The sequence below is a fragment of the Larimichthys crocea genome, chromosome VII (genome assembly GCF_000972845.2).
Source record: "Larimichthys crocea isolate SSNF chromosome VII, L_crocea_2.0, whole genome shotgun sequence".
NCBI classification, from domain to species: Eukaryota; Metazoa; Chordata; class Actinopteri; family Sciaenidae; genus Larimichthys; species Larimichthys crocea.
In genome coordinates this window covers 23,980,588-23,995,645 of record NC_040017.1, presented here as the reverse complement: position 1 = coordinate 23,995,645, position 15,058 = coordinate 23,980,588, and the positions used below count along the sequence as shown (strand labels likewise).

Below are 15,058 nucleotides of genomic sequence, written 5' to 3'. Positions count from 1 at the left end.
GACGCTTTTATTCAAAGCGACTTACAGAGGAGGACATAAGCTGAGAAAGGTGTAAAGGAGCACAGAGTAGTTGTTAGTTTTGTTAGTTTTGTTAGGCAGGGAAGCATTCTCGAAACAGAAAGGTTTTTACAAGTTTTTTAAAGGTGGAAAGGGATGTTGCTGTTCTAGTAGCCGTTGGTAGGTCATTCCACCATTTGGGGACGACCACAGAGAAGAGTTTAGAGTGACCTCGCTTTGCGAGAGGCGAGGGTACAACTAGACGGTTCTAGACATTTGTGTTTGAGAGTTAAATGCCTCTATAACTATTGGATGTGCAGTGATAAATCTTGCTACAGACATTCATGTCCCTCTCAGGATAAACCATCAATCATGGTCCCATGAATTTGCATGCATTTAGTCAAATTCTTTGGTTTATGACCAAAACACCTGCACAACTGACATTTCCATCAGCCTCTGCTTTACTTTGTGTTTTCTGCTGTAGACTCTGTTTTTGTTGGACGTCAAGTTTTAACATGATTAAAGGTGCATTTTGGGAGACTGGAAGACAAAACCAGTAGCGGCATCTGATGTGAGTTTAGAGATGAGACTATGAAACACCTGTTGAGAGAGTTGCTCTCTGTCTCTCTTACGAAAATATGCCAATAAATATGTATAGACATATTCTTCAACAGCTGCTCTATTGTCTACTGCGAGGTCAGGAAAGAAGTCATAGTATGAAGCAATAATAACCTGCTTGCATGAAGCAATAATTGCCAAACCAAGGTACATTTAGTGTTTGCTCACCTGTTTAGACCATAACACAGCTTGAGAGAAGAAAGAGATTATTAGGTGTGCCTTGTGTGAACTGAATGCCATGTGTCATCACATCAAAAGACCGTGAAGGTTATGCATCACTGGTGGATCTTTTCCTCTCTCTGGATCTCTAATTAAAAAAGTCTCTGAATTCCCCTTGGCACACGTTAATGGCACAAACAGCCTTGAGGCGTTCACAAGCCGTTTTGTCAGCCGCTGAGGGCACAGGTGAAGTGAGGACGATAAGTATTTACATCTTTGTTCAATAAAATTTGCATAAAGATACTCCAAACAACGTCACAAACAGATCAGAGGAGGCTCGAGTTAAGTGGTTATGGTGACATTTTCTGGTTGAAACCGGTCACCACTACTTTGGAATACATCCCTTCTTTTTAAGTATGAAAGCTCGAGTGAGATTTTTCCTCGTGCCTGAAAAGTCAGCTCCACAAAACGTTGCTGGGAGGGATGACAGATTAGAGGCTTGGTTTTTTTGGTCTCTCGGTCTGGGAAAGAATTGTTCACATTAACATATTGATGGAATTTTCGAAAGATTATACAAAAAACATATGTGAATTCAGTTCGAGGGCTCTTTCCTTTCCCTTTGAATTGGTGTGTGTGTGTGTTTGTGTGTGTTTGTGTTTACGGCACATGTGCCTGATTATGCGAATCAAACGGCAGGGAAAGGTAGCATCATTGTAGTTTGTCATTAATGTGCCACAGCCTTGAAATGAGGTCCGTATTATCTGCTCCACTTCCCTCTAAATCCATCTGCCATATTCATAAGCCTCCACTTTCTCTTGTAGATGAATTTCCACCCTCCCACCCCTTTCATTTTTTGTCCTCTGTAGTTGAAAAAAAAAGATGGTGAGAAAGTTTTTAAAAAAAAAAGAAAAAAGTATTAACTGTCATTACTCAGACAAATCGCCCCCAAAATGTAAAAAATCTCATGGCATTTGAGTGGAGTGCAGAGTCCAGTACTTTCAAAAAGCAAGTTTGTATAGTGGGAAGTCAGAGGAGGTCACCTGTCTGTTGGCTCTGCTGCTGTGGATGCTGACAAGCTGCTCACAAGCTGCTTATGAGTCATGACCATGAGCTGCAGACTCCAAGATCAGACAGATACATACGCATTCAGGAGCTGCTCACCTTGGCTACAGCACTTTAAATCCTTGAGAGACCTAGTTTTTCTCACCTCGCTCTCTCTCTTTCCCTTCCTTTCATTCTTTCACCCTCCGGGCAGAAAAAAAAAAAAGTGTCCCGGTGTCATAGAGATGGACATCCGGGCTTTTGGCAGCTTAGATGAGGATGCTTTCCTCAGCTCCTCCGCTATAGCTGAGCAGGTTCATACTCTTTGCAGACTGTGAACTTATTTGACATCAGTGTTGTTAAACAAAGCTGAGAGGCAAAGTTTCAAGGAAGGAATAATAAGATGCTTTATGTAACAGTAAGGTGTGGGAAAGCGATACCCATGGAAAGTGTTTCACAAAAGCCCTTCTTTCAGTTTAACACGCTCAGGGATAAAACTGCCCTGACAGCAGCTGTGTGGTTACACTGTAACTTGCTAACTCACTGAACTTTTGTGCAATTGTTCAGTTCCGAGCAGACTCACAGTCAAGTGACCATGCAATATCTAGCACCCTTCAAGCCAATCAGCACTATTTGTCCTGGAACTGTCTCTCTGTTTTCCTTTCTGTGGTCGGTTGCTGATGCCCTCCAAGCAAATCTATCAGTAAGTCAATTGGCACGTATTTCTTCCTTCGACATTTGCACTTTTTATTTAACCACAATCAAGCAATCATGTTTCAGGTTCAGAGATGAGTCACATTCCAGCTTTGAGGACTGACATGTGTGTATTTACTGTTAATTTTGTAACCAACGAAACCGTGTTTGCGAAGAGCTCTAACGAACACACACACACGCACACACACAGAAAATCCTGTGTGTATGCATGCATCCATTCACTCACAACCTGGCAGGTCTGATCAAAACGTTATCTGTTTGTCATTGCATTGATGTTTCTTCCAGCTGGTGTTATGATAAATGCCACCGTGACTGTTAAGAACATCAGCCTGGAAAATATCTGCAAAATCAGTTGTCAACATTTGTTCAAATTTGCTTTTCGCTGCAGGTCGTCCATGGGAATTATTATAAACCTGATTATTGCAGTTTGTCACTGTCATGGCGTAAGTCCTAAATAGCTGTTGAAAACATAATAGTGGTACGCAAAGTTAAACTGGGGCTGAGACATAATCAGGTCTCCCCCCTCTCTTGCTCTTTCTTCCATTCGTTCTCTCAGTAAGACATCGCAAACGTTTGAAAAACACATGTAACGTGTCTACAATTTTCCAGTATGTAAGCCACACTCATCCTTATGACATACTAATAAGGGAGTCTTTATGTTTTAATGGTTAATAAATTGTATGTTAATCTTTTATAGAAAAAAAAGTTATAGGCATTTATAATGAAGACATGAAAAGGACTTTTTTATTGCCGGGTTATGAGAAGGTTTGGCAGCGTGACCTAAAATATATTTTACAGTAATGATTTCATGGTATATACATTGTACCCTCTTCAGCGATTTATACTATGGTACACAAATATGGCACAGCAATTATTTCATGCCTGCAGTTAAAGGTATCAATTAGCTATTAATATACTTTCATATATGATGAAAGTTTACAGCCAATCAGTTTGCAGAGCCGATGCCAGCTGTGTGTGTGTGTGAGTGTGTCATTTGCTCCACTTCCTCACAACAGCTGCAGCAGTTAGTGATTTTTTTTTTTTTTGTGCCTGTGAATAGTTTGATAACAAGAGTTGAAAATGATCAATAGCTATAAACTGTTTAAACTGCAGCACATCAGTCTCATGCTCTGTGTTGGAACTGTTAAACTGTATCACCCCTATCAGATAAATAAATTAATAAATAAGTATACTATGCTACTTTGCTTTCTTGCCAAGAATTAGACAAAAAGATCGATACCACTGTTACATCTACATACTAAATATGAAGCTACAGACAGCAGCTGTTTGGTTTAGTTTAGCATAAAGACTGGAAACAGGGGGAAACAGCGAGCCTGGTTCTTTCCATATGGCACAAAATCTGCCTAATAACACATCTAAAGCTCATAAATTTACATGTTTTATCACATTTAATTTTAAGGATATAAAAGCCAAAGTGAAAACGACAAGTTATGCTATTATATGCTGTTTCTTGGCCAGTAGCACTAGTCTTCTGTCTTGTCGTCACTGCAAGCAGAGACTCCAGGAAGGCAGATTCTTTTTTGTCTTTAAGCGAAGACGAATAGCTGCTGCTGGTGTCTGTTTGCTTGGACAACATGCCTGCACAGAGTTGCACTAATTACAGTTTGTGTCTTTATTTCAACAACAGGAACTAGAGAGTTGATGTGTGCAGTATGTTGTCTTTTAAAAACATTGTAAATATTGCGTGTTGATATTTTCTTTGCACCACCTCCTCATTCACACATTATGCTATTCATCTCTGGACTCTGATTCTCAAGGTCTTTGCAGTTCAGTCGGTGAAATGCGGCTGTAGCCTCTAAAGATTTTTTTTTTGAGAGTTAGTTAGGAGGTTTAGACTTTGTTTTCTGTCAGCAGTGAGCGCTCGCTGCGTGTATTATCTCAAGGCCTGATTAAAACTCCATTAGTCATGCAGGAAACAAAGAGTGTAATCAAAATGGAAATTAGCGTAATGGTGCTGTGGAAACAGATGAAGCAGACAGACTAGCCTCTGCTGAAAAAAACTTTTTTGTGTGTGTGTATGCAGTTTGTCTTCTTTTGTCTGTCTTTAATAAATCCAAAATGATAAAGATGGTGTTGTACTGTATTCAGGAGCAGGAATGTTGCTGAATTAGGGCAATAAATAACTTGTTGGCTTTGCACTACAATTAGCATTCTTGGTGGCTGTTCACATTTTTTGTCTGTCATCAGAGAAAAAGTAAACAGATGTTGGGGCAGAACGTTTTCCAAGAAACCAATTCAATCATTGAAATTGTTTGACGACATGTTACAGAAATATGCCGCCTCTCTGATCGGGCTGTGCGAAGGAACTTGTCCTACAGCAAACAATCAGTCAGTCCTGTTAACAAGCCCCAGAGTCAGACTCCCCACACTCATCATTTTAAGCCCATCCATCACTTATACAGGCTGCCAGAGCCCGAGCGCTGCTGCCAATACATGACAAGATAACAATGAGACAACAGCTAGCCTCTCCACATTCACGTCTATTAAGAGCTCCCAACATTTGTCAAACTAAACAACCTCCACTACAGGGGCAATAAGTTAGACATCAGGTTTATTGTCATGTCAGGTTGTACAAGGGCTCAAGTGCTGATTGGGTCCACACAGCGACAATGTTGCAAACAACCACTCAAGTCAAATCTAGTTGGAGCAGACCTCATCATTTATACTACAGTATAGAAAGAGAGCCAAAAGCCTGCATGGCATCCTGTGGATTGATCCATGAAGAGAAGCCTGTGACCCAGAAAAGAGGACATGCTCTCATGTTTGAGGAGGGCTTGGGGCCAGGGCTTATACTCTGGGGCCCAGGAGGAATGACAGGAGATGCTGGGAGAGGGGGGCAGGTCTGCCTTTGTATCTTTTGGTAAGCAGTCGGTTATCTGCACATGTGCCCCATTAATTAGCCAACAGGGGAGCAGCAGCATTGAAGGTAAAAGGGGGGTAGAGAGACTACACTGAGGTCCTGACTCTCCATCCTGATGCCCCAAGGGCAGCTGGGTACGCCACCTGTTAATGACCTCAGAAGTGGTCCCTAATTGGACCTCTGACTGTGGACCACCCAGGGAATCAGTCCTCAATCATGAAGATATAAAGAGAATATACAATACACAAGGCCTGAGGGCATAATAGATCAAACACACTTTTTGTTTATTTATGTTAATAATTGTATCAGTAGTTTCTTATGAGTCCATCTATGACACCTGAGAAGTCTTATTGACTCATAAAGAGTCAAAGATGTGGTTGAAAGCTCTGGAAGAAGCTAAGTCCAATTTCAAACTGATTGAGGGAATAATGTTTTTTATGGTTTCAGAAAATTGTCCTACTTTTGGGTCAAATTACAACTTACATAACTCATCGGGGTAGCTAAAAATGGAGGCTGTTTTTCTTACCTCATGAAAAATTAAAAGTCAAGTGTGAAGATTTAGAGACTGAGCACAATGTGGTAGAAAATGAAATACATATTCACATTGTTTCCTAGAGTTATTGTTTTCATTAATGTATAATCACTGTAAATTGGATTCATTGTGTTTTTGTTACCTTGGAATGATCCATTTTTATCTACAGTCTTTCATATTTTTCGTAGCCACTCTAGTTTCTCTTACACACTCGGAAGAGGATCAGTATTCAGTTGTTTGAACTCGATGCCTGCACCGTTAAGATACTTATCATTTATTTGCAATGTGAAATATTAACTTTCTCCAACTTTCTACGTCCAGGCAATCAGTTGTGTAACTCGTTGAAACATTAAAAGTCATTGAACAACTTGTGCATTTGATTTGGATTGCTGTAGGTGTGTGTGTACACGCCATAAACAACTTGTTTCTGAACAAATGTGTGTTTCTTTCTTGCTCCAGACTATAATTATTCTCAGTGCCAAACTACTTTCTGCAGATTTTGTATTTGTGTTTAGTTTGTCTCTTGTGAGCAGACTGAAAACACTTCTGGTGTCAAGCTGTGCGTGTCAGACAGTTCATCGCACGTCTGTGTTTCTTCATGTCCAGCACGTTACCATCTCGTGTGCTATGTGTATCATTGCATTCATCCATGTGCATGACTGCAAAGCCCTGCGTGGTTATTGCTGCGTGACTCAGAGGCTCTGCTCTCCTGTAGTGTTGATGCCGCTGTTTGGATAAACAGACAAGGCAAGAGAAGTGCCAGATTATAGGTTTGGCCCAGCGTGAGGCTCTTTTAACTGTCACATTAATTGCGACACTACAGGAGCAGCAGGGGAGATGTGATCACTGCTTTTTGACTGTCTTTTGTTGTGTTTACTATAAATAATGAGTCCAAAACTGTTGTGAAATGGGATTTGGGTCTTTGCTGTGTTTAAAAAAAAGTCTGCATATATTTTTACTGTCAGTTCTTTAATGGAGGGAGGGGCAGATGAAATGACTGGTCACCCTGTTTTTCACACTCCGGTGATCTAAAGTACTCTCCAATGAACAATTCTGTCTGCCCGTCTGCTATTTATCAGAAGTGTTGCCAGATCTCATTGAGGAAACAGATACTTCCGACAGACTGCCACTCAGTTAGCTAAAGGGGTTGGATGCTCTTTTATTAAGATTCCTCTCGCCCCCTCACCCCAACCACCCGGCCCCAAATTAACCCCTTGTCAGTGGGCCACAAAGAGAATGGGCATGGCTGAGTCTGATTTATTTCACACGCAGCCATCATAAGGGCACAGTTGGCCTCCCGTCTCCCCCCATAAGCCACATACGCCCCGGCCCACTTGGCCTCTCTTTTACTCGCCTCCCCCCTTCCCTCCCCTGCCCTCCCCTTCTCTGTCCCGCCCTCACACCTCCTGTCGCACACACTCAACCTGTCACTGTGAAGAAGACACAGGCACAAAGACGGGCCCGAATCAAAAGGAGCTGATTAGTAATTAATGGTGCATCATTGTATTTGCATCAGGACTGTGTGCATGGTGTGTGCGTGTATATGCATGCGGGGTGGCGTCAATCATGCAGAGTGTGCCCTGGCCCTCCCTCCTCTGTCCTGCCCATGTGCTCCCTTCGGGGTGCAGCCACTTATGACTATTGATACGGGGGAGATGACTGTTTTACACCCACACACTCACACTCGAGCCCAACGCAGGACAGCAGAACAACCTCCTGCTGAGCCCATAGAGAAACGCTAAAGACTGCATCAACACATCACTCTGATGGATCTATATCGACTATAATGACTGATTGACGCATGCCTGAAAATATCATTTTGTCCCAGATACACACTTGGATTATACACAACAGTTGGGGTTGTGCTTGTTTACTGCGATGTGGGTGTTTGGCTTCTGCAGTCAGAGACAGAGTTCACAAGGATGGAGCCCGGCACTTCTTTGTGCGTTCGCTCTCTGCTTGTGTCAAGGATGCAGAGGGCTGGAGGTTCGGACCGTGGGTGGGGAAAGTGGGCCGAATGCGTCTGGGTTCTCAGTCCCTCTGGTGTTATTGTTGACAGAGACCGGAGTCGCTCAGGATGGGGCCAGCGAAGGGGCAACAACAGCTCCCACCACCGAACACGAGGATGACAACTCTTTGGGCTACACAGGTACTGCTGCTGCTTTCCCATGATTCTTCATGCATCCTTGCACACATACAGTACATAACACCTGGATAATCTCAAGGTGGTCCTCGATGATTAAATTACTTTGGGTTGAGTTGTTTAGTGTGTTAGATCAAACTTCTTGCATTGAAACAGAATAATTAACTTTTTACAAGACACTGAACACACAACTCACATTTAACCTAAAGCATGTGTTATCTATCACACCAGATATACAAACCTATGACTGTATATCTATACATAAACCCTTTATTGACGATAGTAATCAGAGGGATTACAAAATGCACTTGGAGGAGCCAATTATTTACATTTTTCAGTTCCCCCACAGTTAAAGACAGAATAAATAAGCTTTCCACATGTTTCTGTGGGAAATATCTATTTAAACACGATCACTGCTGCTAAGAGTTTCTCAGTTCTGAGTGTTGAAAGAGGAGAGTGGTGGGAAAAGGAGGCACACTTCATGTGCATCAGTTCATGTAGCCAGGGTAAAAAAAAAAGAAAAGTCCTCACCTGAGGGACTGAGTCATGAGCGCACGCTTCAAGTCTGGAGAAAATTACTGATGACGTATGTGTTTTGTTTGGGTTTTGTGGGGGGCTCTTCCCCCAGAGTGAGGCTAAAAAGTGTTCTCAGTGTGTTGTCCCAGCGAGACCTAACCCCCCCTGGGTGATTTACTGGACCTCACACAGCTTCAGGAAAAAAGGAAGTCCAAATTAACTGTCAAAACCATATTGAGGTTCATCACCGTGTGCGGTAGCTTGGCAGCTCTGGATTTTATTTTGCTTGAAATTCAGACAGTAACCGCCAAAACCGTACAATTATCATCAGTATCACACTGTGCCTTTTATCCGTGAAGCCAAGACGTATCAAAAGTTTGAGTCCAAACAGCTATTAGTGCAGGAATCTTTCAGTTCAAACTCTGAGTTAGCATGTAGTCTGACCTCTAAGTTTTCACACACACACACACACACACTTGGCATGCTTTCAATGAGGGTTTAAAGAGGAAAATCATGTCATATCTGCTTCACTGCGTTTGAGTGAATCTTTAAAATGATAAATCTGTCCGGTGGACAGTGCCAAGAGTTCATCTTTAATCTGGCCATTTAATCCCATCTGTGCATGAAAATGAAGGAAATTGATCTGGCCCAGTCAGTGAATTGGAAATGAGACTAATGTGCCCTAATACCTCAGTCTGCCGCTGATAGAACAAAGTGGGCGTCTGCCAAAGACTCCATTTTCAGGGAGCGTGACTGGATGGAACGTGAGGATAATCTTGACAGCTGCCAGTTTTAGCTCAGGTGAAAATGGAGTGCACCTTTTAAGAATCTTTCAGGTGCTTGCTTGTGTTTAATTGAGTCTTCGCCATGCGATCTCAGTGAACAGAAAGCGCTTCATTGATTTATGAGTTCACCCGATCTCGCTCCTATATACATGACCTTGAGGAAGAAGGTTGGTATGTAGTTGTCATCCTTCCACCACGTCGTTGCGGTTACGTTAACTCTGGAATAAAAGATAGAAATGAGTCAGGAACTTTGCGTCATTGTGACTAATACTGTAACCTGACCCTATTTTACCACAGATCAAACTGAAAACAGCTGGCACAGTGCTCGGCAATGACACACTAATGTCTTGTATGGTAGTCACCTGGGATTAATAGAGCCTACTGTGAATTTTATAAGGAACCACATGCTGACCTGAAGTTCGCAATACATTAAAAGTGTTTTTTATTGGTCCCTCCAGACATTGACTCTCAGCCAGCTCTAAATTGTTTCCCGATATCAAAGAGCTTTGCACAGAACTTCGCATTCATAATAAATGAGACTGACCTGTGTGAAGGCAGTGGATTAGAGAGGCATACTAAAGCTCTCGCATTTACACTTTGCTAGCCGCTGCTTGGCAGACAGACACACACAGAGGAGACAGGTCTTTGGTTCTTCTGCCCCGACATGAAAGGCTGAGCGTGACTTCAGAGAGAACATCAGCACTCATATCCTCCCTCTCAGCTGACAGCTACCATTGCGTTTGTCACAGATCACAAAGGACGGCAACTTCAGAGAGCCGCTCTATTTGTCAGGTTATGGAAATAAAGATAGGGAGAAAATGGAGGAACTGAAGGTTGCCACACTGTCACTACCTGATTGGGTGCACTATAGAGAAATCCAGACTGCTGCAATATCATATTTTATTCTTCTTTTACAGTCGTCCGTGAACGTCTACAAAAAACACTTAGATAGATCATGCGAGAGCAAAGTCAAGTGTAGTGCAGAGCCAAGGAAGTTAATACGGCTAAATGAATTGCATGGAAAATTTCCATTAACGCACACAGGACACTGCCGGCCATTATTCCTCATTTCTATGATGAAGATTTGAAAGGTGCCCAGACGGTGATAAATATGAAGATGATGTTTTTTCTGGTTTGATGTGTTTGACATCTCTCCTGTTTACCCATATGCACACTAGACTACAAACACTTTATTTATACTTCAGTGAAAAAATCTCTTGTCGACGTGTCGCAGGACGTAAATGATGCAGCACGGTTTCCCGAAGGCGCTTTTGATGTTCTGCACTTCTTTTGTAATATGACTATTTTTGAACTGTATTTTTCCCCACAGCTGAATGTAGGAAAGAAATCAAAGCTGCCCAGACTACAGAGGGCAACAGCAAGTAGCTAAAACAGCCACCAGACTGGTGCAAATACCACGGTGGATGTATATACTAAGAGTACGGTAACAGTTAGCTCACTCTTTGAGGTGTGCACCCCATTCTCACTAATTCTATTAAAGATGGGGATCCTTCTCCTTCCTGTCAGAGTTCGGTTAAACATAAAATTTTCTTTGTTTTCATAATATCTGACATTTAAGCACGCTGACGGTCCTTTCAAAGAATATAAACAAGCCCAAGCTTGACCTCTGACTGCTGTAGTAAGAACATATGCCATCGCCGAACCGTGAATTCAAAGTGTTGTGTGATACAGTTCTGTCAGCCGACACTTTGTCACAGAAGTATACATTAGCGTTAAGCCTTATTTATACTCCACTAAGAATGTGTTATCCAATATGACCCAAAATTCAATACACAAAGCCGACTGTGAGTGTTAGTAAGTGGTGTTGAGAAGCTATTAGCTTTTGTAAGGTCGCAGCTGTGGTTGAATGTGGCATTCTTTATAAGCTTAAACTGGTGAGAACAGAGGGATGGGAAGTCGCCCCAAAAACATCCAGCGGATTGGTGCTTTGGAGATAAACATACAGATGGATTTGAATGGTTAGCAGACGCTAAAACATTGTCTGCCAAGTCTTGTCTGCAGAGACTTTTGCATGAGCGATGTCTACACGTCTGCAGGTAATTAGAATAAGTAATTACAAACACTCGTATACTTCCTCAGTATGGAAACTCAGCAGACGTACTTTGATAACGGAGGTCAAGAGAAGATGGAAGAAACAAATCTTCAAATCTTTTCTGAAAGAAAAGTTGAGCTAATATTTGAGCTTTGCCCAGTTTCTCATTGCACATAACACTTTACCAGCTCCTGTTCACGGGTATACAAGCACAGCCAAGTTGGTTTAATGGGAACTGAAATCCGCAGGACGTGCCACTACAAGTTGTTGCTCACATTCACAACACTCCTAAGAAATAAGTCTTAGATCATCGCACGGCTAATCACTGTATAACAATGAGCGCTTTCTTGTTCACATTCGTGCATGACCAACGAAGTTTGATTTACTGCATTTACTGTAAGTGTTGTTGCTTACAGATTATTCTCATATTGTTGAAGGTTAGTGGGTGGAGACCAGGCGCATGTCTTCCCTTTATTGATGCAGAGGTGGAGTGGTCTGTGTCTGGGATACATGGCACTGACAGCTTTACCATGAGAGAGATGAAGAGCTCTACTCTCTATTCGTCCTCTGCTGGCGCGCTGGCCTTGAGTCCCCACCCTGAAAACCAATTTCCTTGATAGTGTCAACCCCCACATATATTACCCAAGAGTCACCACAGCATCAGCGTGTCACGTCTCTTGACACTCACTTAAGTTCATCAGTCTTAGTGCCGTGGTAATCATGATACAAGAAGCAAAGGGAGCACTACATGTTCAGCTACAGCGACACTCTCACATATTATCCCCAGTGCAGCAGCAGAACTTATTTCTTACCAGTGCAACAATAGAGAAAGTCCCTGGTCATGCTTGGAGGAGTGATTCACTTGAGATATAATTAGTTATAGCCATGCACTAATGTCCTACACGCAGCTTTCCCCACAGCCTCTGTGCTTCTGAGGCTAGTAAAGAGTTTTTTTTTTGTTCCCCATCCAATCTCTTTTCATCTCCCTCATCCGCACAGCTTAACGTAGCAATGTCCCAGGAAATGGGTCTATTAACCATTCTCCTCAGGATAGAAAGAGGAGTAATGTGGTCAAGAGGCACTGGAGTGCAGGGGGGGATTTGAGATGGGAGTACGGGGGTCGAAAGCACAAAGGCTCTGAGGTGAGAATTAAATTAGAATATTCAGATTCACGTTTCTAGTGCCCTTGTGATAATTGGGAGGAAGATTGGCTAGGGTTCTGCTAAGTGCTAATAATCAGCTGCGTCTGCCCCGTCAAACATGTTTAATTTCTCAGTGAAAGGATAATAAGTGTTTTTTGGATGGAGATGGGTCACATTCTTGACAGCTTCTATAATATTGACTTTGACAAGTCCAAACATAGGACACCAGAGTCAAACACCTACAGTATGTTTCAGGTATAATATATTTCATAAATAAATATTTGCAGATGCATAGACATTCAAAAATAGACTCCAAGGATCCGCTGCGCGATTTCAAAACACTTTGTTGTGCCTGTCACGAAGAGCTCATGAGCAACTGTACAACTCCAACAAAAGTGTCAACACCACGTCCTCGGGAACAGCGTGGTGCTTTGTGGGAATGTTGGTGTATTGGCCACACACAGTGACGCGCTGTTCCCTAAAGACTTTTTCCCATACTCCATTTTTTTTTTAACAAAAAAAAGATGTCTGTGACACTCTGAATGAAGTCACCCACACACACACACACACACACACACACACACACACACACACACACACACACACACACACACAGTGAAATGACAGAATATTTTCCAGTCAGTCCAATAAAATTCGGAACATTCAGAAGAGCTGTGTCAGTAAATTATTGCGGGTCATCATGCAGAAGTCTGCAAAATCTTTTTGCCTGATGTGAATGGGAAACCATTTTGGATGGATCTTAATGTGTCTATGGTCATGTGTACAATATTAACTTAGTAGCATTATTTGCATAATGTAAAAACTAAGTGTTATGTAATGTTAGCTGTATATAACAGCTGTAGCCGCACATCTGTTTGCGATACGCTGCAGAGCTTACACAAAGTGAGCTTCATTAACTCCAAAACACTGTTGAATTTTGGCCCCAGCCAAAGTGTTTGTCATTTTTACAGCACGGAGTCAGCAGTGTTAAGAACATATTCTAATCGCTGCGAGTGTGAAGTGCTCTGCTTGTTTCCCAAGTGCCACGAGAAGCTCTTCCACTCTGAGAGGTTTCACTTCTTTGAAAAAGTGCGATACAGCCCTGATCATTGATATCATGTTGCTTGTTTTACAGTACATTTAAACAGATATGATCTACTGCTGTCTGTTTACTGTACGATCAACCTGTTGAAATTAAACCAAACATTTGAGTGATATACTTTATTTTTAGCTAACATGCTTCTCTCTCAGCTTTTTTCACATAACCCACACACAGTAGCATTTTTATTTTATATGTTCATTTCCGGAGCTGCCTTTGCCTACAGATCAGTTATGAGCAAAGTGCTCATGAGTGCTCCTCCACCTCTCTGACAGCACAGTGTACTCCTCCCAGCAGAAATTACTCCAATAACTGTCAGCTGTGAGTGACGGCTTGATGAGCTGTAAAAAATCATTGGTGGTTTTATTAGCGCTGATGTGATTCATGCATAGTCATGTTGCACATGAAATTCAGCCAGAGCCAATATTAAGCTTGTGTCTCTGAGACTCAGTATGAGCTGCGGAGACGCAGCGGCGTGGCCGTGTCTCTGCAGGGCTCAGCGTCCATGTGTGAGAGAGGAGGATATCATGAGACGAGGGAGAGGAGGGGGGGGTTGTAAATCTGAGCAGCACCTGCTCCGTGGACTCTGGCGCGTGGTGTGAGGTCAGCAGCGCCAGATATCCCATCGATCATATTTATTACATTCATCACAGCGCCAGTTTGTTTTGGCAGCTGATCGCACCAGGGAAAGAGAAAGAAAGAATAGGCTTTTTATTTGAGGGTCGGGGAATTCTTTGAGCATGAGCATGAGTCTTTGCGTGTTTTTTTTCTGCTCGGGGTCTTCGGAGAGTCATTGATGTTGGCTCTAATTCCCGATTGAAACCGCAACTACTGCAGAATGATATTCTAAGTACAGTTCTGGAAACTTTCTGAGAGAAATAACTTTGAGAAAAAATATATTAATGCCCCATCAATTCTCAGCTCGGTGGCAGTTTGGGTTTTCAGCTGAGGTTTGTCGAGAATATTGAAAGAACAATTTGTGTTTTACTTATTTGATTGATTTCTCTTAATAATATGAAAGAAAACATGTAGAAGACCAAACTGTGTGTACTGGGAGTATTTATCTAGCCCAGAAAAAAGAGTATTTCGATCTGAGATCTAACTGACTTTTTAGCCACAGTGGTGTAGCTGATGTCGGTCTGTCTGTTGGTCATACCACCAATCTGGTCCAGACTGGAATATCTCAACAGCTATTGGATGGACTACCATGGAATTTTGTATAGATATTCATGAACCCCAAAGATTAAAGCCAACTGACTTCCATGGTCTCCTGACTTTGTGGTTTTGAGTGAACCGTCTCGAAAAACTATTGAATGGATTGTCGAGAATTTGGAACACATTCATCACCCTCAGGATGAATTGTGATATGTTTGGTGAT

At 42.2% G+C, this 15,058-nt stretch overlaps 1 protein-coding gene across 5 annotated transcripts in view; it reads left to right on the top strand.

Moving 5' to 3' along the window:
- The window catches only part of robo1 (roundabout, axon guidance receptor, homolog 1 (Drosophila)), a 306,786-nt gene that overhangs the window by 159,301 nt on the left and 132,427 nt on the right, over nucleotides 1-15,058 (top strand). For 3 of the 5 annotated variants that reach the window (XM_027280234.1, XM_027280235.1, XM_010731939.3), the window contains one exon: nucleotides 8,002-8,091. The exons of the other annotated variants lie outside the window; for them this stretch is intronic. In XM_027280234.1, coding sequence (XP_027136035.1) covers nucleotides 8,002-8,091 — 90 coding nt within the window. The remainder of the gene's footprint in view (nucleotides 1-8,001; nucleotides 8,092-15,058) is intronic. 5 annotated transcript variants of the gene reach the window in all.